At 31.6% G+C, this 26,742-nt stretch overlaps 1 protein-coding gene across 4 annotated transcripts; it reads right to left on the minus strand.

Annotated features, from left to right (window-relative positions):
- Nucleotides 1–137: 137 nt before the first annotated feature.
- On the minus strand, nt 138–22,510 carry LOC130451309 (uncharacterized). Of its 4 annotated transcripts, XM_056790251.1 has the most exons (3): nt 15,521–15,567; nt 13,118–13,277; nt 144–6,102 (listed from the first exon to the last, which is right to left on the minus strand). In XM_056790251.1, exon 3 carries the CDS (start codon nt 6,063–6,065, stop codon nt 2,385–2,387), a length of 3,681 nt encoding a protein of 1,226 aa, XP_056646229.1. In that variant the 5' UTR covers nt 6,066–6,102; nt 13,118–13,277; nt 15,521–15,567; the 3' UTR covers nt 144–2,384. The 4 variants fall into 4 exon arrangements, with proteins under 4 accessions (XP_056646230.1, XP_056646229.1, XP_056646228.1 ...); XM_056790252.1 differs by lacking the exon at nt 13,118–13,277 and having other exon boundaries at nt 138–6,102; nt 15,521–16,052; XM_056790250.1 differs by lacking the exons at nt 13,118–13,277; nt 15,521–15,567 and adding an exon at nt 22,023–22,510.
- Between the last annotated feature and the right edge of the window lie 4,232 nt (nt 22,511–26,742).

A 26,742-nucleotide genomic window follows, 5' to 3' on the forward strand; every position in this document is an offset into this window, starting at 1 on the left:
AATATATCTTTGAAATTGAATTTTTTAGCTAATATAGGTAGCGAAAAAAGTTCAGAAAACCATCAAAGAAGGAAGTAAAATTCTTCTCTCTTCCCAAAATCTGGAATTAGAGTAGAATATACGAAAACACAAAAACAAAAGTTTTTAGTATTATATTTATTTCGATAACATGAAAAATAGCACTGGTAAACATATTTTATACATAGAAGCTATATTTATATAAAAAAGTCTACATAATATTTTTACACAGAATAAAAATTATTCAAGTGCAGTCTTAATTCAAGATTTTGAGATTTGAAAGAGGGTTTTACGTTTTATGTTAGTTATACACATATGTAAATACAAATTCAAGAGGATTGAATGAATAAAACATATAAAAGAAAAATGAAGGTTCTATCAAATTTATATTAAATACATGTTAAATCTGGAAACCAAATTCATTAGAGAAGAAAAATAAAGGCAAAACTAAAAATAAAATCAGAAAATATGCATCCGTTTCAAATTATAGATTCAAATCGGTATTAATAGAAAGGTCATAGTAATTTATGAAACAAATTAAACAATAGAAATGGCAATTGATTAATTAGAAAAAATTGCTACAGTTATTCTTAAAATGCTGATCCTAAAAGGGTTCTAAAAATATGACTGTATTCGAAATTCTGATAAAACATATTTAATTTCAACAAATATTAATTGTGTATATTTGAATAACAATCCAATTTCATACGGACAGGTTTCTCTAATTAATGTTATCATAAAACAAATAAACTAAATTAGTTACTTTGTCGAAACCACCTATTCCAAATTTATCATTACTACTATCATCTTTTTAATAATAAGATTACTCATATATATTTTTCCATTACATTTTTTTAGAAATTATAGGAAATCTTGCAAATTTTAGGTTATGTATAGGGTACATAAAAATTATAACACATCTGAAAGTTGTTAATTAATTTCTGCCTTTCTGTAGAAAAATTTCTCTTTTAACGAGCCAAGAGTAATTTACAAACACTTTTTCATAAAAAAATGCTTAATTAACTTTACTGAAAGTATTTAAATGTTGGTATCAGGAAAAAATTACATATTTAAATTTACCTGGTGGACATTTTTGGGAAAAAAACAACAATATATATATATATGAGAAATATATATTTTCTACTTTCTTATTTCCAAAAAATTCTTCGTAATCTATTTTTTGTGGCTTCTAAGTAGGTTTTCAATTAACATATGAACTGTTTCCAAATTGAGAATCAAAAACAGAAACAAATAACTACTCTTCCGTTATACTGAAAAAGTCGTTTTGTGAATATTGGGACGAACAACAAGTTTTTATTAAACTCCTGTATTAAGTTCTTTTAAATTAAAGCTTCAATTATAGGTCTTTATTTTTATATTGCCTTGAATGCGTTGACTTTTTGCGTGAATCATGATTTTTGGTGTAAAAGTTGGTGACATTCATATTGGACACACTGTTTACACTAGCACTACACCAACAATCACAACTACACTAACTTGTTTTACCTTCAATATCTGAAGACAATAATTTGGTTTTCGAAACGCGCATCAAACAGTGTAATTATGAGTAGTGATGTAGTAAAAGTGTAAACAGTATATTCAGTATTTTCGTGTATTGTTGATCAAAAGTTTTCCTGCAAAATGTCGTGCTAGATTCATGGAACTTAACTGTTCATCATTATCTCTCCGAAACACCGTATTGATAAATATTATATAGGTAACGATTCAACTGCTCTGACTAGGAACAAGTCGGTAATTTAGGGTCTTAATGGAATTTTCTGGAGTTTTTTTTAGAATGTCGGTACTCATTACAGAACTATAAAAAATATTAACATTATTCCAGCAATCATAATAATCAACTTTCATATACTGTAACTTGTTTGTCTTAATTATAAACCTTCAAATTACAGAAAAAAAGTTCATAAGTTGTTGAGTTTCTGTAGTGTTTATTATCGTCTATATTATTATTTTTGTTGATATATACAAGATGTCTCAAACCATTACTATTAGAAAATACAAAAATAAATGGAAATATGGAAATTATTTCACGTCGTAGAATGAATCTAATTACCCTCAATTTTACTCATTATACATACTTTTCGATAGAGTGCTAATTTTGTTGTTTATATAAATGAAAATATAACAATATCATCTCATTGTTTGTTTCCTATCCTTCTTAAAGTTACTTATATAGATATATTTCTACTAATTTCGAAGAATCTCATGTTTGAATTGGAATAGGAAAGACACACAGAAAATTTGATCAAGACTTGAAGAGGGCAAGGGAAAGATGAAGGATAGTAGTTAGTATGTAGCATAAAGAAGATGATAAAACCATCTCTCAAACTCTCAAAATATCTTGACACTCACTTACCAAAAACTGCACGTTTTTTAGTTTTCCCGGCACTATTGTTTATCCCTAAATCATTAATTTCAGCCCCATTATCCATATTATGTCGTACATGCACTTTTTTTTCCGTAGGAACAGGCGGTAAAGGTCTAGAAGGGGCTATGTCATATATCACATTATTAGTATATCTAGGATCACCGTTTTGATAGCGTCTATACATATCGTTAGCACTTGCCGTTAATCTAGAGTTTCTTACAAAGTTTTGATTCGGCAACGGGGAATAAGAAGAATTTTGCAGCTGTTGTACTTGTCCAAGTATAACACCAGATTTTTTTACATTTAATGATGGACTGTTTCTATCATGGATTTGTCCGTACATATCGCAAACTTTATCTCTAACTGTTATTTGTTTAGGAACACCTCGGCTATAACCGTACAAAGATTCATCTATGTTTTGCCTTGAAGCGTACACGACATTTTGTTGATCTCCTGGCACATATCCTCCGAAGTATCCGTATACGTCGTCTTTTACGTATATTTGTCTTCTTTGGGGCTGGACATTATCGAATGACATCCTTCTAGACACTCTTTGGTGTTGTATATATGTGGGCTCTGCAAGTTGAGTGGTATTGTATCTAGGCATACTCCTAGGATCTTCTGATGGTGGTAGCTCTTGGTGAATTTGTCGATAAAAATTGGCATTTTGGTAGTATGGTGACTCCTGCTGTCTAACTACTAAATTATCGTAGGGTCTGTTGGTATATCCATATATTTCTTTACCATCAACAATTAGTTTAGTTGTTTGTTGTGAATTGGGCAAGAAAACATCGTCATCTGTACTTTCTACACGTTTTGGTCTTTGAGGCGGATATTGTGTATATCCGTTCCTAGTAGGCCACGCATCTTCGTCTTGTCTGTTACCAAAACTAACTTTTTTGTACTGCTGATCTTCTATCACCTCCCTAACGGGAGCTGTGAGACTGCCTCTCTTAAAAATTGGTCTATTCATCGAATTACTACCATTCCTTGGAACAGCGTCTATGGTTCGCCTTTCGGGAGCGTTTCTTCTCAAGTTTTGATTATAGTAATTTGAATAATTGACGACAGCTCTACCTTCTGGGATAGGCATAGGTTGAAATCTTCCGTAACCATCTACTTCTGTTGTTTGCTGTACATGTGATTTTTGTTCTCTTGGTAAGCTTAAACTTCTTCTGCCATTTCTTTGAGACGGCGAAGAGCTTCTAGACTTTCTGATGCTTATAGGTTCCTCGCTATATCCGAACGGCATGTATTGTACTTGGTAGTAATACAAATCTCTGTTTTCTAATTCTTTTAATTTCTTTATTTCCTTCCAATAGTAAGCTTCCACGCTTCTTCTCATCTCTTCTTTTTGAGGCGATTGCTTATTAGATTGTGGTGGTATTCGTAAATCTACAGGTGTAGATGACCGAGAGCTTTGTGGTCTAACTGTAGATAGCTCTGTATTTTGTAATAGGATATTCGGTGTTGGTGATCTCCTTGTACTATTTAGAGATCGTTCGTGGCAATCCGCATTGATTTTAATATCGTAATGCGGAGATATTTGTGCGTGGTTTTGAATGTTTATATGATCCGGTGTTCTTGAACGTGACATTCTTTCTTGGGAACCATAAATAGGCGATACTTGACTATATCTTTGTACGTTTAGATGTTGTGGAATTCGCGGAGAAATTTTCCCTTGAGAACCGGCTAGTTGAAGCTTATTTTCATGATTCGGTGTTCTTTGAATTTGTTCAGGGATTTTGGAAGCTGAAAGTTTTTCGTGTGAACCGACAAATGTAGTCATTTGTTGTCTAGGAATATTTATATACTCCGTAGATCGATAATTTTTATTTTCATAATTTGACGATAGTGAAGTGATTCTTGAAACATGTTCAGGCATTCTAGAAATTGGAGGTTTAGTTGATAAAATTGGCCGCATACTTTCATTATCTGAAAAATCTATATTAGTCTCCTGTCTCTGTTGATTCGAAACGAGTTGGTTTGGTCTCTTTTTAGTTGGTGTCGGTGATCTAGAGCTTCTCAGTAGTTCTGTAGCTATTAGCTTTTCGGCACTAACATGATGTTGAGGAATCGGTGATTTCATTCTTGGAGACATCGGACCGACATCTCTATTTGGTGGCAATTTTAGTTTGGTTGGTTCTAGTGAAGGTGATCTTGGTGGTTTTAGAATTATTTTTTGAACTGGAACTTCTTTCTTCAATTCCAAACTATCGAAAACAGTGCCATAGGTTTCATCAAATACAGGTTTAGGTTCTTGTTCGGGATAGTTGAAGTGAGTAGTATTATTTGGTTTTGGGGAAGGACTATGATGAGCAGTTCGAGTTAATTGTGGTTTGGGACTAACTTTTGGTTTGCTTGAAGCGATGTTTTGGTAAGGATTAGGTAAAGGTCTTTCTGAATTGATAGGGATTAAGGCTTTTGGATTTACTAGTTTTACGTCTTGTATTTGTCTGAGTTCTTGTGCTCTTGGAGGCGTATTCCTTTGATTATCTGCAAATCTCAGAGATCTATACGGATTTTCTGTGTCTTGATTGAATTGTTTAATAGAATTTTCCCTATCGGATTCCATCGTACTTGCTGAAGAACTAGTATCGATAAATTTGTTTATATTTGCTACTTTTTTGAAATCCATGGGACCAGGGTTTACAGTTTGTACAGGTTTATCAGGTGTTTCGGGACTTTTTGGATTTTCGAAGTTGTGTTTAATATTATTGAATTCTTTAACGTGCATTTGTGCATATTTCTTTTCTATTTCTTCAATATTTATAGGTTGTTGGTGCTTTTCTTCTATTTGTGGTATTTTAGTTGGTTTTGGTATATTGGTATTTCCCATGCTGTGTCTATAAGGAAACTGTCTTGAAAAAGCGTTGTTTTCATTTTGGATGTTATCGATGTTAACAGTTTTCCTTTGTTGTTCAGTATCATCTTTTTTCTTCTTTTCTTTACTAAAAATTTTACCAGTGAATATTTTCCTAAAGCTGTTGGCGCGTTTTTTATCTTTGGGTTTTTTATCCATTGTGAATAAACTAAGTTCGTGTTCTAATTTATCGACGGTTTCAATCGATTCGGATCTGGGTACTATAGTAATAAATTCTCCTGAACTCGAGCTGCTTTTTCTGAATACTTCATTCGAATTTTCATCTTTTTTTTTCGATTTTCTATCCAGAATAAGGCTGTGCCGATATTTGGATTTTTCTACTCCTTTCTGTACCGGTAATTTGTTCTCGTTTTTTATCGTTGCTTTAGATTTAGGAAGTGGTAGTTTCGATTTAATTCTGGTCGAATCTGCTTCTTGTTTGTTTAGCTTGATAGCCGAATTTCGATGCAATTTAGATTTTTCGGTATCACTTTTATTTATTTCGATATCGTTTGTTTCGTATCTAGATTTGATGTAATCGAGCTGTCTTGTTGGGGATAAAGATCTGTGTAACTTAGCATAAGCTGATTTATTGATAATTCTTCTGTTACTTTCGGGTGTCGTTCTCAAAACTAACACGTCGTTATTGTCAGTACATATTTCTTCCGTAACTATCGTAGTTGTTAGTAAAATTTCCTCTGTCGACTTTGTAGTGCTCGTTTCGCAGCCGCTGTCTATTTGGTTTGGGTTGTCTAGTTTTTCAACTGCGTTTTGCCGTACTAGTATGTCCGTGTCCATGTCGGTGGAGTGAAACTGGATTCTCTCTTAGATTCTCCTAAAAGAAAAAAAAACAAATTTAATACGTATATAATTTATTATACAACAAAAATAGTTTGTAAGGTTTTTAGTTGCTGAACTATTTATTTGCCTATGATTTATTTACTTGTCTTATGTCTATCTTACGTTCTAACAACAAATTGAACTCGTTCAGTACTAGTTCGAGTCAAGCAAAAATGTTTTAAATAAACTTTGGAACGTTTGGATCCGCACATTTTAGATTACATATCGTCCCTTATTAGGTTGTAAAACAGTTTTAAGATGGGTTTAAGAGTTTTTAGTCGGTAGTGGAGATGAAAGTGAATAGTCCAGTCAAACTATATGAAAATAAAAATGGTGATTTTCTTCTTTTCCCTACCTCTGTTAAATATGGTGTTCCAGCAGTTGGGTACGTGATAGTAATAGATTATACAGCCGGAACAAATCTTACAAGCTTGTATCCGTTGATATTAGGAATTACATTTCTTTTTAGCTTTTAGCATCGTTGTTATTGCATATGAAAAAGTTTAATTCAAATTAATATTACCAAAACTATCGGGAAGAAGGAAGGCAAAGATCAAATATTTACACGAAATGATAAAAACAAACAAGCAGCAAAACGCGCTTGCCGAAAGGTCAATACGAGAGTTGTCTGAGAATTGGCGATCTACTAAAGAATCAAACATTTCCAGATGAATGCGCTTTTGGTCCAAATTGAGCAAACTCGGCATTTAACACCGGCTAGCTTACGCGTGCATAATTCTTCACTCAGTATATGGCAGATATGTTATTTGGATATGCCGATAGCTTCTATATGTTTAACTTTAATCCGACGACCGTCTAGTAGCATTTGGTGAACTTTTTCGGTGATATCGCTGGTTGCCGCAGTTTTTGGCCGTCCCGAACGCTCGTCATCAATCGAGTTGTTACGTTACATGTTTGAATTCAGCTGCCCAGCATTTTACGGTCGTCAATGACAGCTCGATATTCAATTTTCAAGAAAATCTTCACAACGATTCATTTTATACGATTGTCAAACGGAAATTACTCAATTTATATTGATAAGTGCTGACATCTTCACGTTGAGGTCAGAAAATTTTCAGACCACCATTGGTAGTATATCCAGCTGCACTAAAAAAGCGTGTAGAATGAATCAAATACGAATGAGATGTCAATAAAACTTTGGTTTTGGGATCAAGATAAAATATGGAAAAATAATAAAATAATATGTTTATTAATAATTGGAAATAAAAAATTTTTTGTGTTAATATACGGAATATTTTCTAAAAACGTGGTAGACAGCAAGCAATTAGAGGATGGTTGATATATTCATTATCTGTATCTTCAGGCTAATTAATGTAGGTCAAGTTTCAGTAGAATTCTTCGGCCTCGGGTCGTTCAAGTAATTTTGTTGCATGTATCTTTTCGTGAATAGCTGAAAGACTATTGAACTCTGGCTAGTGTTACAATCATTTGAGATATGTGAATAAATCTCAAATTTGATTTTGTGGGATTTTCTTAAAGACATAGTCAATGTTACAGATTGTAGACACTGCTTACTTATCGTGGGCTATTAAACAACAATTATTCTCACATCCTATACTCCATTAACACCAAATAATAAAAATACATAAGATTAAACATTTTTCGTGATATTTAAAACGTGACTGAACTATATTACAAAATATTTCCGAAGTGGAAATATAAAATTAGCAGTAAACTTAGATAATAGAATAATATCGAAACAGACAAAATATATTGGATATTAATGGAAAAACTGCTGATTATTTCGAATTTTTACAAGGAGAAACTTTTATTAGATATGTATCAATGATTTTATAGTTCCTGTAATTCATCTTCATCTGTTTTGCTTATTCAAATTAGTAAAATAACTTTCTCACCGAAACAATAAGTTTTTTCACTTTTTACCCACCAAACGACGACTGGATAAAGGTAATTTTTTTGATACATCGTAATCAGTCCCAACGATTGCCGAGTGAATTAAATACGTAAATGAATTCCATTTTATACTGAATACTATTAGCAATCATTAATATTGTTAGTTAACGTTCACATTTAATGCTATAGAATTTATTGTTCTAATTTTGGTGGTCGAAGACCTCCGAAATGTTCAGTACAAGGCGGGTCTAAATTTTGTATTATTTCGCTGTGTTGTGCAAGTCTAGTAGAAAAACAGGTTGTACGTACATATTGGAAAGGATAATTTACAATATTACAACTTAAAAAGAGGATATAAGAAAACAATAAGAATTAATGAAACCATCAAATGTTACTTAATAAAGAGTAGTATAGGAATTTTTCGACTCCTGAAAAAGGAAAAGATGGTGAAAATAAACATAACATATTTTTTCTATTATTATTATTATACTACATAATTTTATCATTTAATGATAAATTACTGACACTGCCAGTTTGAAATATTATAGCGTCAGTATCTAATAAAATTAATTATTACGATAGAATAGTATTATTACAAATTTCCCAATCCAGCAATGGGTTATTATCATTCATTTTGTTAATTTTTTCGGCGCATTCAATATAAAAAGGGAATCTAAGTTTGAAAACCAAAATTTCAATAATTTTTTGGATAATAAAAAACCATTAGCTCGTCGACTCGTCTCCGAAAACTATATTTTCTTTTCGAAGAATCTTATTTTTATAAATTATAGAAAATTTTTCAAGTTAGGTTAGGTTTCTGTTTCTTCAAGCTTTCATTGTAACGTTGTGTGAATTTCATAATGATTCCATTAGTATATAATTTTTTTCTTGTTAATAAAAGTAATAATATGATTTTAATTTTTTTATCAACCAAAAAAGTGTTGAAATTGTGGTTTTTAAACTTGAATCTTATTTTTACTTAAATGCGCCGGAAATATTAATTATTCGATATTTTATGACCAAAAATAGGGTGGATCCCACTTCCAAACATTTGTTAATAGCTAGGCGATATTTAAAATTATACCAGAGATATATTTTGACCAAAAGTTCGACGTTCCAGCTTACAATAGATTTATTTTGAGACAAGCAACTATCGATACATAGTTAAAAATATTATCTCAGAGTGGAACTTTTGTTCTCTCTGTTGGATATTTATATGAAGGCTAAATTTACTATCATTTAATCCTCCAATGAGAGAGCTGTTTCCTTCATTTGCTTGCTGAGAATTTGAAGTTTTTCTATTCTTTTAAAAGGACAACCGGTATACATCCATTATCCTGAATAGCCCTTGCATGTCCTATGAATACAAATGTACCGACTTTTTTCTAATCATATTAAAGAAAATGTAATCACTTATTTAATTACAGCGATCGTTAAAAACCAATATAGCCGATACGAACACACTTTATTTTGTTGTTTCGTCTTGTATTACGTACTTAAATTAAACAATAAATTCTTCTTGAGGAAGATTGTGAAAATGTTTATATGCCTACGTAAAAGCCGAAGAACGAGAATGTACGTAAGAATGTGTCGCAACAACGTAACGGCTAGACGGATAAGTACAAGGTTTGTTTACATAACCAAATGTAGAACTTACAATTATTTCTTCCTTTTTTACACAACGTTGGTTAGCAGTTCACGTACAAATAAAGCAGTTAAACTAAGAAGTTTTTCTAATCAGAATAAACATAGTTATAGAAAAAGTATGCTCAAAAATAAAAATTCCGAAGAAAATTTTTGCACATTTTTCTCATACGATATGTAGCTAAATGTTTCAACTTTCAAAAAGGATTTGAGCTGTTTAAATATCTCCTCAAAATTTAAATCAAAATTATGTTGTAAAAACGAAGCATGTCATAATTCAAATTCTCAAGAACTGAATAGAAAACGAACAAAATCCGAAGTCCTCTGGTTATAGTAGATAAAAATGGGTGAAATGCAGATTTGGGCAATTGAAAGAATCAAATTAAAATAACTTTTTCACGAAACATCGTTCGGTATAGCTTTGAATAATTGATATTCAAGTTCATAAATGTAATTCGAATACACCTTGAGCTAAATATAGTACGAAATGGATCACGCGTTCATATGGTTCTGTTATAAAACTGCTTTATGTTTAATATTGTTCTTGTCATCGCATTTAAAATAAACATTTCTCATTAATCCCACCTACTCGTCAAGGCAAATCCGGTTTCAATATTTATTTGATCTACGGATGCGTGTCTTATACTAAATCTCGTACCGATATTTTTCTGTTTAATTTGTTGGTTCTTTTATAGGAGGTGTATCAAATAACAGAATCAATTTGAGAACCACAAATATCCACATATCGAATGATTAATCACTATTAAGTATTTCTAAATATTTTTCCAAATCCGAAATCAATTTGTGAGTGACCTAATGTAACCTTATCTTATTGAATATTTAACATGCGCAATACTAAAAATGTGTTCCAATTGGAAATTGACTGTTTTGAATCGTTCTAGCTTGACATTTTTCATGATCGTGTATAAACGTCTCGACCTGTACACAAAAATAGTGGGAATAGTTTCTGATCAGTTTCGTGACAATTTCTAGAGGTAGAACTGGCGATTCATCAAAAACGTAGTCAAATATTTTGTTAATAAGAAATAAAACAGCCTCTGTAACCCGGTATCTTATAAATTACTTAATAATTTAACAATAGACACATGTTTGATTGTTTATCTATGATGAAATAACTAAAATTTTCATATATAAGTTAATCTACTATTATTTTTGTTTATCAGACCACGAAAATTACATCCTATGTACTATTATGTTTAAAGTATATTTTCTCCTTGTGTCTGCAGCATTATTGGTGTCTAATAATGTAAGGAACTTACATTACGTTTAAAAAATATTATTTTTATGTGAAAAATATCGATAATCAATGACCTGGAATGAATTTTTCTACTCACGTCGCATCTATTTCAACTAATTTGCCTAAAATTCTCACGTATTGAGTAGTAACAAAATTCAACCCGATCAAACTTGTCAGTCAATGCATTTTTGTCAATTACCATACGAAATGTTAAAATATGTCGGTGTTGAGTCAGTTGTTCTTTGACTTCAAAAACGGATGACAAACTTGCTAAGTCAAATAAGCGATTGACTATTCGAGAGATCCGAGTGAAGATCCGAAAATCTTGTAAGAGTGCTAAACCAATCCCGACTTTCGATTGGCGAACAAAAAGAAAATAATGTTTTATCTTGCATTGAATTGAACCATCCTCATGAGGATCCACATTTAATATTCAAAATTGTTACTGAAGATGAACATTGAGGCTATAGCTATGACCCTAAGAAAAAATTCAGTGAAACGTCTCGCCCTAAAAAGCCCGTAAATAAAAATCGTCAAGGTCGTAGCGAACTCTGAAGGCATAATACAACCAAAATTCGTTCCAAGGGAAGCAACTGTAAGCTCCGAATTTCCATACTGGAAGTACTTACTTACATAACAGATTTGGCACCAAACGACTCCTGGTTCTTACCGAGTAAACCACGATAAAGGAGATGCAAGCGATTCCGAAAGAAGCCTTCCAGGAATGTTTCCAGTTATGTTTTTGTTTTCCTAAACAACACCTCGTAGACGTTATAATATAATTTTTGGAATAAAATTGGTTTAATATTAATAGAGATATTGAAGTTCATCCTAGTAGACTCAATTTGTATTCATTAGCCCCGCCTGGCTTGAACTGCATCAAGTTTATTTTTAAACGCGTCTCAACTGCACGTCTTAACATGCGAACATATGAGAATTTTTTTCGGTAGCAATTAGGAATATTATGTCAACAATTCTCACTATTTACAAACATATCTTTTATATGTAGCAATAAACAGAGGCAGTAAAGTACTAACTAGGCCCATGGTTATTATTGGATAGAAAAGAGTACATATGGAAGTCGTTGGAAAAGTACTTATTTGTTTATGAATTTATACAGTACGACGACTAAACAAATATTTAAATCTTAGTGCACCGTGATTAAATCAGACGTCATTTCAATGGGTTGGTTAATCATTTTTTTTTCACATTTCCTGTAAAAATTTAAAACGATAGAAAAGTGGTGATATATTATCATATGTTGACTTGACATTAATTGGTTTTTCCTTATTCAGTTCAGTGAAATAACGCCCTTTGTGAGTTTATCTTCAAATTATTTTTGAAGTAGACGTTGATAATTATTTAGTGTAGGCGGATTTTTCTGCTCTGGTTTGTGTCTTTTTGAATGCATCATGTTAGTCGAAAAATTTGTTTGTTCAACTTTTTAAAACCAATTCCAAGACCACATAATCCAATTAATACGTTACCAGTTATACTACCGACTAAAAACAGGTACCTTCAAAGTGATAATTTGCTTTTGTGAACAGAAAAATAAGGCTAGAAAACTTTATTCACGATATTTTCTTAGAACATATCGAGTTTTTGTGAGGATTTGTGATTGGGGATTGGGGAATTAGCTCCAGAACTTAGAGGCGGTTTTGTATACGAGTGTAACAAATACCTGATAACTTCTTACTAGTATATGAAATTTTTCGCAACGTTTTTTTATTATAATTCAACTATTAGAAAAAAGTTTCTCCAATTTAAAAATGTATTAACAAAAAGCGATGCCATTCATTGCAAATACCAAACTCATAACAGTTCAATGTTTTATATATTCTTTTTAATATTAAAATGCGTCCTAACAACTCAAGAATTTAAAGTGTCTCATTATTGACTTGAAATTTTGCTCAGTAAGTAGATCTTCAGAATATTACTTTCCGAATCTCGTTTCTGTGTGCGTTTTAATCGATGTTAAATTGAATCAGTTTTTCAAGCTTAATATTTTTTCACTTTAAAATATCTTATTTGATAACAACTGAAAATGTACATTTCTAGCGATTAATTTTTTCAAATATTGTTGATAACATTTCGGTTAATTAAAAAAATCAACGGTAGCGCAAAATAGATATTGACGTTGATAAACATTTTGGAGGACGCTAAAAAACAAATATTGGCATAAAGTTTGATATATAATTCAATATTTGTGAATATTTATTGAATCATAACTTACTCAAAAACAGTAAGAACACCGCATTCATTACATGAACTAATAAATTATCCGAGGAAATCACTCGCAGGCTCACAAAGAACTCCCGACATCGCGCGATTAGTCACCGCTGAAACATTTCGCATTCAAGAAGAGGAATATAACAGACTGTACTGAACTGAAACTGAAAGAAATTATGAAATGGCTTAAGTCATGTCGTAGTCGCGCATGGAATCGGCTTAAGAGAAGAGTAAAGTAAGGTATCCGCTCGAGATACCGGGAAGGAGGTAAGGGGGTGGGCTGGAAACTCTGAAAAGTCACGCGTCTACCTCTTATTTCATTGTCCATTATACAGCATGTACAAGTATGTTTTTTATGATACATACGATCAGAATATCATTAGGAAAAATTACTGCCATACACGTTTAAAGATATGATTTAATGTTTAATTTTGTATTTTTTTATTTGAACCGAGTTAACGAAAAATGAATTTATTATTAGTAAAAAAGTATAGGTTCTGCGAATCTTCGTTATAAAAATATGTTTATACTTGCAGATTAATGAACTTTGGTAATAAACTGAATTCTGAAGTCGATTTACGGTTAACGTAAGCTACAAATTTGTAGGATATTCTATGTTCTTAGTATAGGATAGCGCGTATGTTTACCTTGTAGCTCCTTACGAATGATTCCGTCAATAGTTTAGTATGTGATATTGCTTTGTAGTCCATACAAGTCAGCTACAAAAAAAGCAACGTCGTGATGTCGAGGCACAGCGACTTGAAAACCGATCTGTGGCTGGAGGATAAAAAAATTGCGTACATGACTGTGCCAGTCGTAGGCGATTAGAGTTATTTTGTCGTTATTGAACATAAATTATCCGACGTTTTAAAAACTACCTTGTAAAATTCGCCAAGTACTCGAGGTAAGTAAATTAAATGATTGAGACAATGCTCAAACTAAAAATTTTGTTCTGATGAAAATATTGGGTTAAAATCTCAAATTTTAAAACACCTCCATCTAATATTACACACAATTTCGTTGAACAAAGATGTATATATATATATATGAAACATCGGTCGCGCTTATTTCTTCTTTTACTTTTCCATCTAAACATGTAGTAAACATATGTTTCTTCCATGAAAAACTTTTATGCGCATCCGGTATTTTTAGTCTTTCATTCAACATTCAGGTGGACTGAAAATTAGTCGTTCAACGATAGATTAAAAAAAAATCGTCGAGAATATAAACAGTTTTCGTCTCTTCAAGTCCATTCACATTACTGTGTTTATTCTCTATCAGTGAAACAAGAACAGCTGTGAGCAGAGGTAGAATTTCAACAAAATAATCTACAGGTTGTCTCTTGATTAATATAGATTCAAAAGACTTTTCAGTAATTGGAAAGAAAGGTGACAATACAAATTACTTCACATAGAAGGGAATTAGTGTCCTGTAGTTATGGTTTGAGCTATACAGTCTTCATTTTGATTATCTGTTATTAGTTACCTAGTTTTAGGGTGATATTGTTAGCATCAAGAAAAATGATCATTAGATATGGAAATAGTAGCATATTAACTATTAACTATAAGTAACATGAAAAAAGCACAAGAAAGACTCCAGGAGAACGGTGCAGAAGTCCGCAATCGCTCAGGCAACTTCGAAATTAATTGTGCGTCTGCCATTTCCTCTAGATTTAGGATTGGTTGAACAATCTTTTTTTCGAAATGCATTAGAACTTGACAGTAAAAGTATGTGACTTAACTTTGAGACAATATTGTTTATTTTTTTTGTGAGGCAGGGCGGTATTATATATATAAAAACAAGCATAAATAAAAAAACAGAAGAATAGCCCAAAGCACGAAAAAGATATAATCGCTTTAACCTAATCTAACCAGAGCTTAGGAAAGAGTGATCAGAACTATTGAAGGTAAAATCTTTCTCTTTCCTAAACCATTTTAAAATGTAGACGTTGATAACTTCCAAAAGCCAAATATCTAGTATACAGACGTACACAAAGAACAAATTTTAATAGAAAAAAAAAAAAATTTGCAGGGAATTTGATTTAATGAAACTACTAAACACAATTAAAACAAATGTTGATTAAACTGTGAATTATAAGCTTAGAAATGTTTTTTAATTTGATTTTTGAATATAAAGCTAAAGTTTATTCAATAAGTATATTGCGGGGATTTGAATAACGGTAAATCATTAACGAAATATTAAGTTTTACACGAAAATATTTTATTTTTTTAATACTATAAATATTATTTATTATTATATTGACAGCAATACAGCTTATAAGCAAAATATATTCATAAGCTTATTTTGAAAATTAATAATAAACACTTTGGTGGTCTACTGATTAAGATTATTAATTGTACGGAATTGAACAACTTAAGAAATTTTTATCTATTGTTATGGTACTTACAGATTATTGTTATTATTATGTTTTCACATAAATAACATTCTTTTTTGTAACAACGATGGGCGTAGTACTGATTAAGGCTTGCGTGGAAAGTACGAATTATCGACGGTTATCTCCTTTATCACCACTTGTATTTTTATCTTTACTATTTGTTTAGCTTAAGTAAATGCAGTATGCAGCCTTTTCGTACGATCGATAATAAAAATCCAGATAGGTAGGACACTTTTTTACTTCATAGATGTTGCTTTGTCAGCTTGACTTTGTGTATAATTAATGGTTTAGTTCGAAAATTGTTGTTAAATAATAGCAATTAATATGCAATTATCATAAAAAAGCGATGCAGGTTTTTTTATCTAACTTAATATTTATTATTGTTTGATTGTATACATATATAGGGAATGCTATATTCAAATTAAGTTTCTACTATCAAGACCCTGGTCCTATTTTTCCTAACCGAGGCAACATCTCAAATGTGTGAAATCTCGGCCGTTGCCCCTGAGCGAGAAGAGTTTTAACCTTTGTTGTAATTGTTTTTTTTTAACATGTCTAGCTCACAAGAAGAACAGAAATCGCCAAAAAAGAAACAGAAAAAGCATAAGCTTTGGTTTAAAATAAATCAAAGCGAAAACCAGCGCTGGCCAAATACTGTTTAGGTGGAGACAAAAAAAAGAAGAAGGAGAAGGGTACCAATAATATCTCATGAGGTTTAATTTTCATTACACTAATCTTGTCGCGATGTAACGATTCCATCCACATATTTTTATCCCTCACCTCTCATTTGTACCAAAAAAGATTTCCCGTTGTGTATAAACTTTTTATCGCGAACATATTATGCCTTTAGGTAAACACGGTTTTGAATAATTCATTTCCTGCCCTGTTCAACTGAAATTTATTTCATAAGCGTAACAACTCGAGTTTTTACAAGAACGCAGAAATGATCAAAGTAGTCAAATATGAAGAAATTGAAATAAATGTTGAAAAATTGAAGTTCTTTCTCAGTAAAGACAAACATCAATACAAACAAACCTATCGCCTATAGTACAAGCAAATTCTACAATTATTAGTTTTATAATCATGTCTCGATAGTATACAGCCGGGATTATTTGATATAAAACGCGTTATAATTATTTTTAAAGAAGAACAGTTTATTTATAACCCTCCTGCAATTTTGTATAAGTATGGTTTTTTATAGATAATGATGAGTTGTAAATCTGTCTCTGGAATTAAAAATATTTTAGGTCTGTATGTCTAGTATAGAATATCTAAAACCTCAGGATAAATTAAGATGATATTTATGTATTAAACATCCATAATGTTAATTATTCCTCAACATTATAATCAAATAAATAAAACATACAGTTTGTTATAGAGATATATAAGGAATGGCTATCATACAATTAAGTTTATGGTGCCTAACACCTATAACCTATAGCTGTTATCAAAAAACCCTCTATTCCTGCTAATCTACAAGTTAGCCATAGCCTTCATTCGCTTAAGAGTTTATTTATATTGCCGGAAAATGGTGCAATAGTGGAAGAAAGAATTGTTATGAATTTTCACGTGAACCATAAAAAAATCGCAACTGAAACTTTTAATTTGTTGCCGAAGTGTTTGACAGTGAATGTTTTTCAGTGGATTAATCGTCTTAAAGATGACCGAGAACCTTTTCTAGGTGATTCCCGTCCAGGTCGTTCTTCCACATTTATGATATTAAACAACGATTGTCTTATTTCGATCTGAGCATCGGTATTCATATTGCTCAAAGTTTTACATGACAATTTCAACTTGCAAAACATGTGTGCCAAATTAATGCCAAAGATTCTCACGTTTGATCTTTAAGAAGTTCGCAAAATAACCCAAACTTATCGGAAATAATAACAACATATAACAAATCGTGGTTTTTAGCAATCAATGATGGGTTACTGATACTCAAACTATCACTATTTTTACGGTCATGTAGAACTTTGGAAATAATAAATAAACATCCCGAACTGTGGACTAGTCAAGGACAAAAATTTTATAGCAATGGTCAGCATCCATCTCTCTCCTAAGATGGAATTTACATGAGAAGAAACGAGATATGAGTGCAATAAAGCTATGGTAGAGAAATAAGCTTTAGGTTCTCAAGGTGCGTGTCAGCAGTAGAAGAGAGTTAGTTATATATTGAAGATTTTATTAAATAAAAATGTATGGATTGACAATAAAATATCTTAGAACGTCAGTTTTCGTATTTAATAGCCACATCTCGTATCAGATAATACATAATTTGTTTCGTACATTGTGAACGAACTGTCTGTCATCAATCAAATATTAATAAGTTAACAAACCTAAATTATCTAGTACCCGCATCGACGCCCATGATTAAGCATTATAGTTATTGTAACGGCAGTCGACTTTCTTACTATAGCAACAATACCTGTATATATACACAAGTAATAGTAATAAATACGTAACCGAGAGCAGATTTACTAAATGTTACGTAATTAATGTTTTTGTAAATCTATATAAAATTATTTATTATTGAGCAACTCTCCGTGTTGTGTATATTTATTTTAAAATTTCTATAAAACTGGATTGCTAATAAATTCGTCGTATTTAGTGACGTTGTTTTAATATTGGAATCTTATACAATCCGATCGAATTAAGATCATCAAGTTACCTTAGGAGTTTTCGTATATACGGATTTAAACTTGGTAAAATACAATTGGAATTTATGAACGTCTAATACGTTTAAATGAACACCGAGAGTATAAAATTTTCGGATGTGTACCACTTCTTTCCATTTCACAACGGAGATTTTATTATTCACAAGTGAACAAGTCATTCTAAATGAGAAGAATATAGATATGTGTTGGAGAAATATTTCTTGTCTGCAGTCCCGGATTTTGTTTTTAATTTTATGGGAACTGAAGCCTCTATTTTTAGTGGTCCTCATCATTTCAGTCACCAGATGCATGCACCGCAGGAACTTGATCCTTAAAACCTCCTCATACTTTGCTGGAATTGTGGTTTGTGCTCCTTAATAAATATCAGCCGTTATCAGATTGGCCATGACATTGTCCAATATCTTGACCATTTGTCAATTTTTCTAGAATCTATGACCAAATTTCGTCTTCAACAACGTCTATTTCATATACATCATCAGTTTTATTCATCCGGAGTGCACTCGAACATTACCGTGTAGTATTTCAACAATTTTATTTATTGTTCAAGTTTTTTGCTCAATCATTTGAACATTCCAGTTGTCTCGATTGGGTGATCTCTCCAAAGCTTCTTTACAATAAATAATCTTTAGATCTGGGTTTGCAAAGTCGGTAAGAATTGCACATCTGAACCATTTTCAGTTTTCACAATTATGAGATCATTGTTCGGTTCATACAGCATTAGCCTTGAATTTTATATCAATAGAAGAAGTTGATAGTTTTCCTTCTATAAACTTTGTTCCAGATACTTCAGTTTACGAATCCTGATTCTTCCTCTACATATACCTATTGTTATATTTAAAAACTATTATTCCGCTTTATAGAGAAAAACTATTTAACTATTCACACCACCCCACAGCCCAAGGGCTAGTGGTTTGGAAAAACGTAATATACTCAATAATGAAATGTTGATAATACAGTGTACATAAGGATGCGGAAACAGTGAGCTTAATAGTTGCAAATTTTGTATATACATACAATTAATCTGCTTTATTTTATATCTGAGTTCGGTCCTGTCCTATATTCATTTTTTCATGTCAAATGTGGTATATCCCAATGTGAACATTTCTTTCAATCCATCGAAGCTTTTTGTTTTATTTCGAGGTGTATTTTTAAACAGAATTTCAATAGATATAATTAAAATTTTATATAGCTCCATACGGAGATTAGTGCACATACATCTGGTCCCTGTTTTTGTCTGATCGTCTTTAAAAATACGCCCACACCAACATCTTTAATTGGTTATACTTCGACAAAATGATTATTTGTTTTATTTTTATGTAGGAAACAATAACAACGGATTTTTATTATTACCAATGTCACGTCTAATATGTGCAAATAACATTGCCAAGCACATGACATCACTTTAAAAAATAAGTTCTATTGAAAAAAAAATATTTATCAAGAAACAATTCGTTTTATGCACAACAGTCGACTCATTTTGTTGAACCCGTAATGGGTACCACTTAGGTCACCATAGTTTAACGACTATGTATAAGATAGTTTCTAAGGAACGTTTGAAAGTGACAGAAAGTGATAATTCATTTTTATATGGACATTCCAAGGGCGTACCTAATATTAACGAACCGACTAACTAATAATATACTTTAGTCTTCTTCAGTTGGCCAAATGAACATTTTTTATTTGGTTTAATCAAATCATAGAATAGTTTAAAAACTTTGTTATTTCGTTACGATACTTTTATTTGTTATATTAGAATTTAATGATATTTAGAAAATGAGAAGTGAATCAGTTGGAAAGGAAGAAGAGAAAAAATATGGATCAGTTCTTACATCACGAGTTAGTTCATAGCTGTTCCATATCTATGGATATTTTTTTAATTGATTTGGTTTAGATCTGCGATAATCAGTCTATATTCGAAACTGTTCACTTCTATTTGTATAAAAATATTGAACGGCTTTAGAAAATTTTTAGAGTTAAGTTCGCTATTTCTAAGGAGATAATTAGCAATCGAAGGGTTATTGGATTACCAGAAACGAACTCAACACAGGTGTGCCGAAAGAGGATACTTGATCGGTTTCAAGAAACTGGACCTGTTGCCAATATGCAAAGACCCAGCGTAACAATCGCCATGATGATCGTTACCTGGAACTCACGGTTCCTAGGAATTCTTGTGATACCTGCAGAATCTTCTTTAAAAGACTTTTAATTCGTAGAGGCGCTTTGTATCGACCCGAACAATAAGGAGAAGACTCCATAATGCTAACTTAAGATCCAGGCTACTATTAAAGATAGTACCATTGAGACCTGCGCATAGGATTGGGTATATTGGATAGGAACACTGGCCAAATGAACGAAAGAACACGGGGAGCTACAATTATGGTCTGGGCAGGAATTTATTCAAATAGTTTCACTGAATTGATTTTTTTGGATGAAAATAAGACAAAATAGGTAAAAAGGAATGGGTTTATGGCTAACATACTGCCACAATTCCATTCCACATAGTCCCCAGTTCATTTTTATTGGTGATAATCTAGGTTTTCTTCATCTCACGCTTGCTAGATCTCACAGAGTATGTATGGGATTAGTTATAACAAACCATTGACGACCTCAATCGAGGACAAGAAATCAACCATAAAAACAACAAACTACAACTTGGTTACAAGTAAGCAAAAAAGAAGTGCTGCTACTATAAATTCTAATGTGGGTTACATAGAACATTAGATGGTGTTCAAATATGCTTTTTTATTAAACTCCTTGATAAATTTTATGTTTTATAATACTATATTGCCACAAGTTTATTTTCAATATTTTAAGATAAGACAAAAAGGTTTCAGAATTTATTGTTTGCATTAAAGAGTGAACAAATATATTTAATTTTCTGTTCTATCTTTCAAAATCGAATTAAATTATTATCTCAACTTTTGAGCAGCTGTTTACTCCACGAGTCGTTACTGACTACGTATTAAGTAATGCCAGAACATAAAGAATAACTAAATATTAATGTTTGAAGAATCAAATCGGGTCGTGAACTAGTCGAAATAGTTTGAATTCTTCAGTCGCGGCTTAACGATAACCACGTTCTGTCGACATGAGTCATTATACCACTATTTTGTTGTCTTCAAAACTATTGTTTTCGTTACAACATCTAGCAATCTGAAAATTTTAACAGGTGCAAATAATAAGAGAGAAGTTCAAAATCTAGTTAACGACACTTTTTGCTAAATACAGAGTGTTATGCAGGTATTTCTAAAATGTTTAAAACACCTTTTAAAACCGTCGCCTCATCAAAATACTTTTAATTTGTTAAACGATTTCACTGGAAACATTTCCAGATCGATATCTTTGTGTCCCAATATCAACTTTTTAGTATATATCTAGATTTATTCTTCTAGTTGCATATTTACATATTCATACAAGGTTTCTCTTTCTTCTATTGCAAATTTTCTTATTTTGTTGAATTTTTTAAATAATTGTCACTATCAGTACATTCTTTTTGATGAATTCTAATGATTTAACGTATTAAACTATATGGTGTTTCTACTAGAAATATCGTTCTTTAGTTTTCCTCCCTCTTTCTTTTTAATCTGGGTCCTTTAATTTTATTAGTTAAATTATGTAATAACAAATTAGTTTTGCTTTTTTTATATTTCAATATATATATAAAAACTGCATGAAGTATTAATTAAGCATTGCTTTCGTGGATTCAATGTTAAAATTAATTACGCATGCGGCATACTAGAATCAAAATTAAAAACCATTGCATTGAAACAATAACTTATTTGTGAAAAGATTTTGAATATTATGGTACCTCCTAACAAAAATGATGTAGTTTAACTCACCATTTTATAGTATCTAAGCAGGTAGTTAATTCGGACAAGTAGGTTGATGTTATCCTTTAAAATAAGGGCGGTATATGGCTCAGCTGCGATTTAACACAATGGTAAAAACATCAAACGTAACACAACACTGTTACTTACGAAAACTGACTTGGTTATCTTTTTAATACGACCTTCACTTTATTTAAACAAATTCATGTAACTTTTCGCGTACATAAATACGTAATAAATCAGGTTTTCGTTATAAATGTTAATGATATCACAAAACAGTAACGAAATTCTATCACAGATCAATTTAATTAACACGTATAAAGTAATTTTATATATTCTTATACATTTGAGGTGATTTCATTTAGATTCGGTGTTTATTTTTGTTTGATAAAAGTTTTACGAAACGGAACAGCGGCATATTAGAATAATACTACCGTTTGTGGTACTGATACGACTGATGATGGTGGTTCTCTCTTCTCTCTAGTTCCACCACTTCGTGTGGTTCGGGTTCCTCTTTTTTTCAAATAACGAGGATGAGGATCGCCTCGAGGTTCTTTTGTGTGTAGTGATTCTGTTGTAGACAGATTTGCCAGCTGGGATTACTCACGCCATCGCCAGTGTCGTTGCCATGGGGGTTATAGATTTTTAAACGAATCAAAATATTTAGGGATAGTCTGTTATGTGTTGCTATGATGTCTCTAAATCATTTTTATACGCAGAAGTTGCCAGTTCAACAGCTTTTTGAGATGTGGAGGGTACATAATATTGCATATTGGACGCTGGAGTGGAAAATGTTGGAGAATCATTTTGTCCAGCACTTGGCGATCAAAGCTTTAGATGTTCCGGTTTACAGACCAGATATCAGTTGCTTTAAATCCTATACAATATTTTAGCTACACGTTATTTTAAAACCAGAGAAGTTACCAAATTGTTAAATCGGTATTCATATAACATTTATTGGAAAAAATTCCGTCTAATTTTCAATGCTGAAAGTAATAAAAAATAGTAACTACAACAGTAGAAGGTGAATTGATTAGATTATTAAAATAAATCACAATGAATGAAACTGTTATCTTTTTGAGCAGGTGTCAAATTAAAAAAAATTCTTTATGTTGATAGATTTGAATAATTATACTGGTTGTCCTATTATATTTTTCCGCTTCTCATTGTTCGTAATAGAAAAATAACTTTTTTACAAATTTAGAGATACTTTTGTTCAAATATATCCAAAAATTTATGTAGAAGCATGAATTTCAGAAATTGCTGGAAATATTTTCGAAATTGCGTTCGACATTAGTGTCTGTATAAATCCAACTGGTGGGAATTTATTTTAAATTTAAGTGAAAATATCAATCTTGAATTTTACTGAAACTGTACGTTTGGGAATAAACATGACAAGAGATCCCAAACTAGAGGCCAGGGTGTAATTCCCTCAGGACATCCATGATTTTGTAACAAAACTCCATACACGCGAAGTGCGAAATGTAGTTAGTTTTAATTGGCATTAATAACAACTCGTCCTTTTCGTCCATTGTCAGGTTTTTGATGCATCCACGTAAATTGAATAATTGTTAATTGAGTGATATGCTCTGATGGACTAAAATTACAAATTTGGATATGACCTTATGGATTAAATTAATTACACCTTGCCCAACAGTGAAAACAGAAGAGTCTAAAATAATCTAATTCGATTTATCCATGAATCAGGTATAGTAAAATGAAAAGGAAACCAAAATTGAAAACTGAATATAATATTTTCTTTTTCATCAAATTATATAGAGTACCACATTAATAATCATTAGCTACAATTATGTTCTATACATTTCAAAAATGATTAATTGTTGTTATAAGTTACATTACCGAGCACATGGCCACTATCCCCAATGCTGAACACACTGAAGACGTTAACTTGGTTATCGAAACGCGCGTCAGACAGTGTTACTGCGAATGTTAGTGTAGTGGTGGTGTAAACAGTGTGTATCATCGACACTAACACTAACAATTTAAGTAAATATGTCAGGATGAATCAATTACAAAATTAGACTTTTGTTGTGACATCTGATTCCGCAAATAATTTTCAAACTGTCGCTGTATGTATATATATGCTTGGTAGATTACAAACGATGAAGACGAAAAAATAGCACAGCAATTTTCCATCTACTCGAAAATTAAGCAATTCACATATTTTGCAGCACGGGGATATTTTCAATTTTTTCCACTGTTGTATTAATCCGTAAGGGTAGAGAAGGGACGTGGGAGAGAGAATAAAGGGGAGACAGAGATTTGTTGTTGCCGTACCACCCTCTTATTGCTATCACCCCATGCAGAGAGGATGATATGCTCAAAACACAATCATACTTTATTCATATTACAATTACAAAACTCGTAGCGCAATTGCTTACTAAATATTTTGCCACAAAGAGAAACGGATATTGTAACAGGACAGGCATTCATATATGTAGTTCACATAACTGGAATAATAGTGCGACATTTTAGAAAATTATAAGATGATCAATTGTGCAATTTGAAATTTGCATAATTTCAAATATTTTCTCTTGTTGAAGAATATAAGCTTCATATGTGCATAGCCATCAGAAATTGAGGAATTGGGAGAAAAAAAAAAAGGAAGTACTGTGATGAATTTTACTTATTTATCAGACTTTTCATAAATTTGTTGAGGCCGTTAGAAGGGCACTTAAATATTATTTAGATAAACAAAGTGGAATGTCTTAAGCGGATGGTCTGATCAATCTTTTTGGTCAGGTCTAAAGTGTTTTTGTAAAGAGCACTACTCTGCCGTTCCTTGTAATAATTCGAAATTGAATCTTACTATGGTCATACAATCAATATACTCAAAAATATGTGTCGCATATTAAAGCCATCAACTGACAAATGGTAAATTTTGTATTATTTTGTAAAATAAGTCTATCTGTTCTCATGTAGTGCGTCTCTGTCTTTCACTATTTATCGAACATTATAAGAAACATTCACAATTGAGTTGAATTAATTGTGGATCCAGTATCTCAGCGAGAAAGTCGGCAGTCTTAATGAAGGTGGCTTTTGCTACGATTATATTCGTGATAATCTCTTCATAAATTTTAATTGTTCCTTTTATTCTATTTATCAGACAGTTTCCAAAGAAAGACAGTTGTTTCGGATGAATTGGAGAATAGAACTTATCAATTATGACGCGTGTTTTTATATTAAAAAAAGAATTTAGGCAAATTTCAATGTCTTGGAAAACACAAAAAAGGATCTAAAAGATCGTTAATATTTTTGAACAACTTTTAATTATCTGTGTTTGTAATTAATTTTTCCAGTCCTAGGTGATGTCTTCTTAATAGTAGTAATAAACAGCTGATAATTTGAGAAAAGAAAAATGTCAACTGGAGCCAGAACACAAGAACCCTGTGGTTGATCGGTTACATTTGTTTTTGGTTAGAATGTGTTTTTGAATGATAGTTGAAATGGTGTGGGATCCAAACTATTGGAACTATTAAGACAGAGAATTTCGAGTAGTCTTTGATCTCACACTATAGACGATCGATTTGCGATAAGATAAGATAAGAAACTGGACACCGTACTATTTCTTGCGCCTTGGAAACCTCATTTATCTGACCCAAATATAATTCTTCAAATGATGAGCTATGTCCAGAAATCGGAAAGTTCTATTTTGCTATCACATGCTTTTTTTATTTAGAATCCTTTAAGGGGTTGCTACTGTTTTCTAGGAAAATGACAATCAGATATTGTAAACAGATTTAGAAACTGTAATTTTGAGATTTTATTTTTATGTAAATAAATATGTAGAAAAAGTTTCCTAAGTACTTCATTTCTTCATTCTTAAACATTCAACAATTAACAACCTAGTAAAGAAGTCTCATATGCCTAGGCTATCTACGCTATTTTCATTTTATTACCTGGAAAAATGATTTATGTGCTCCTTGTCATTGAGATAATTCTACGGTTTTCGTTTATTCTGGTAAGTCAGATTTCAACTTTTGGTATATAGTTTACAAACAATTGAAATTGAAAGTAGATGATAAACCAAATTTTTCATCTAACTATATAATATCACACAATTTTCACCAAAATTTTTATTGAATTTGAATTTGTGCTCATAATTTATAGAGAATGCTTCTTGGAATTTTCATTGCTTGGAATGTTGTCCAACCGAAGATGAACTAGCCACATCACTTGAAATTCTTTCTATATTTTTATGTACATCTTTGTTATCTGAGTGTTCTCTTTGAAGCTTCTTATCTGTTAAGCTTTGCCTTCTTTCGTTAAGTTTTTCTTCTCTGACTTTTTCATGGGTGTCAGCAATATTAAGAATATAATCTATGCTTATATCATAGGGACCATTTTTTCCTGGTATTTCAATTATTATGGGTAAAAACTTACTAATTTGGTGGTTTTTTACTAGGTAATGTATATTATCAAAGGCCTCTTTTTGAATTAACAGTATCCCAATTTCTGGACGTTGTAAGAAATCAAAGAGGGCTGTTATTAGTTCCTCTTGATCTGTAGTTTCCGTAAAAATGTAGTAATTAGGTTCGCCATTTTCATTTAGTTCACCTATACCGCCAAGAAGATAGCCCACGCACGTATCTTCATCTGCTATTATTCCTATAAGATATTCTTGACTCAATAATAACGGTGAACTCACTTGGGATATTGTCGTTACTTCACTGGTCTGATCTTCTTCACTAATATTGTAAAGGCGTCTGTC

This window comes from Diorhabda sublineata, chromosome X, assembly GCF_026230105.1.
Source record: "Diorhabda sublineata isolate icDioSubl1.1 chromosome X, icDioSubl1.1, whole genome shotgun sequence".
NCBI classification, from domain to species: Eukaryota; Metazoa; Arthropoda; class Insecta; order Coleoptera; family Chrysomelidae; genus Diorhabda; species Diorhabda sublineata.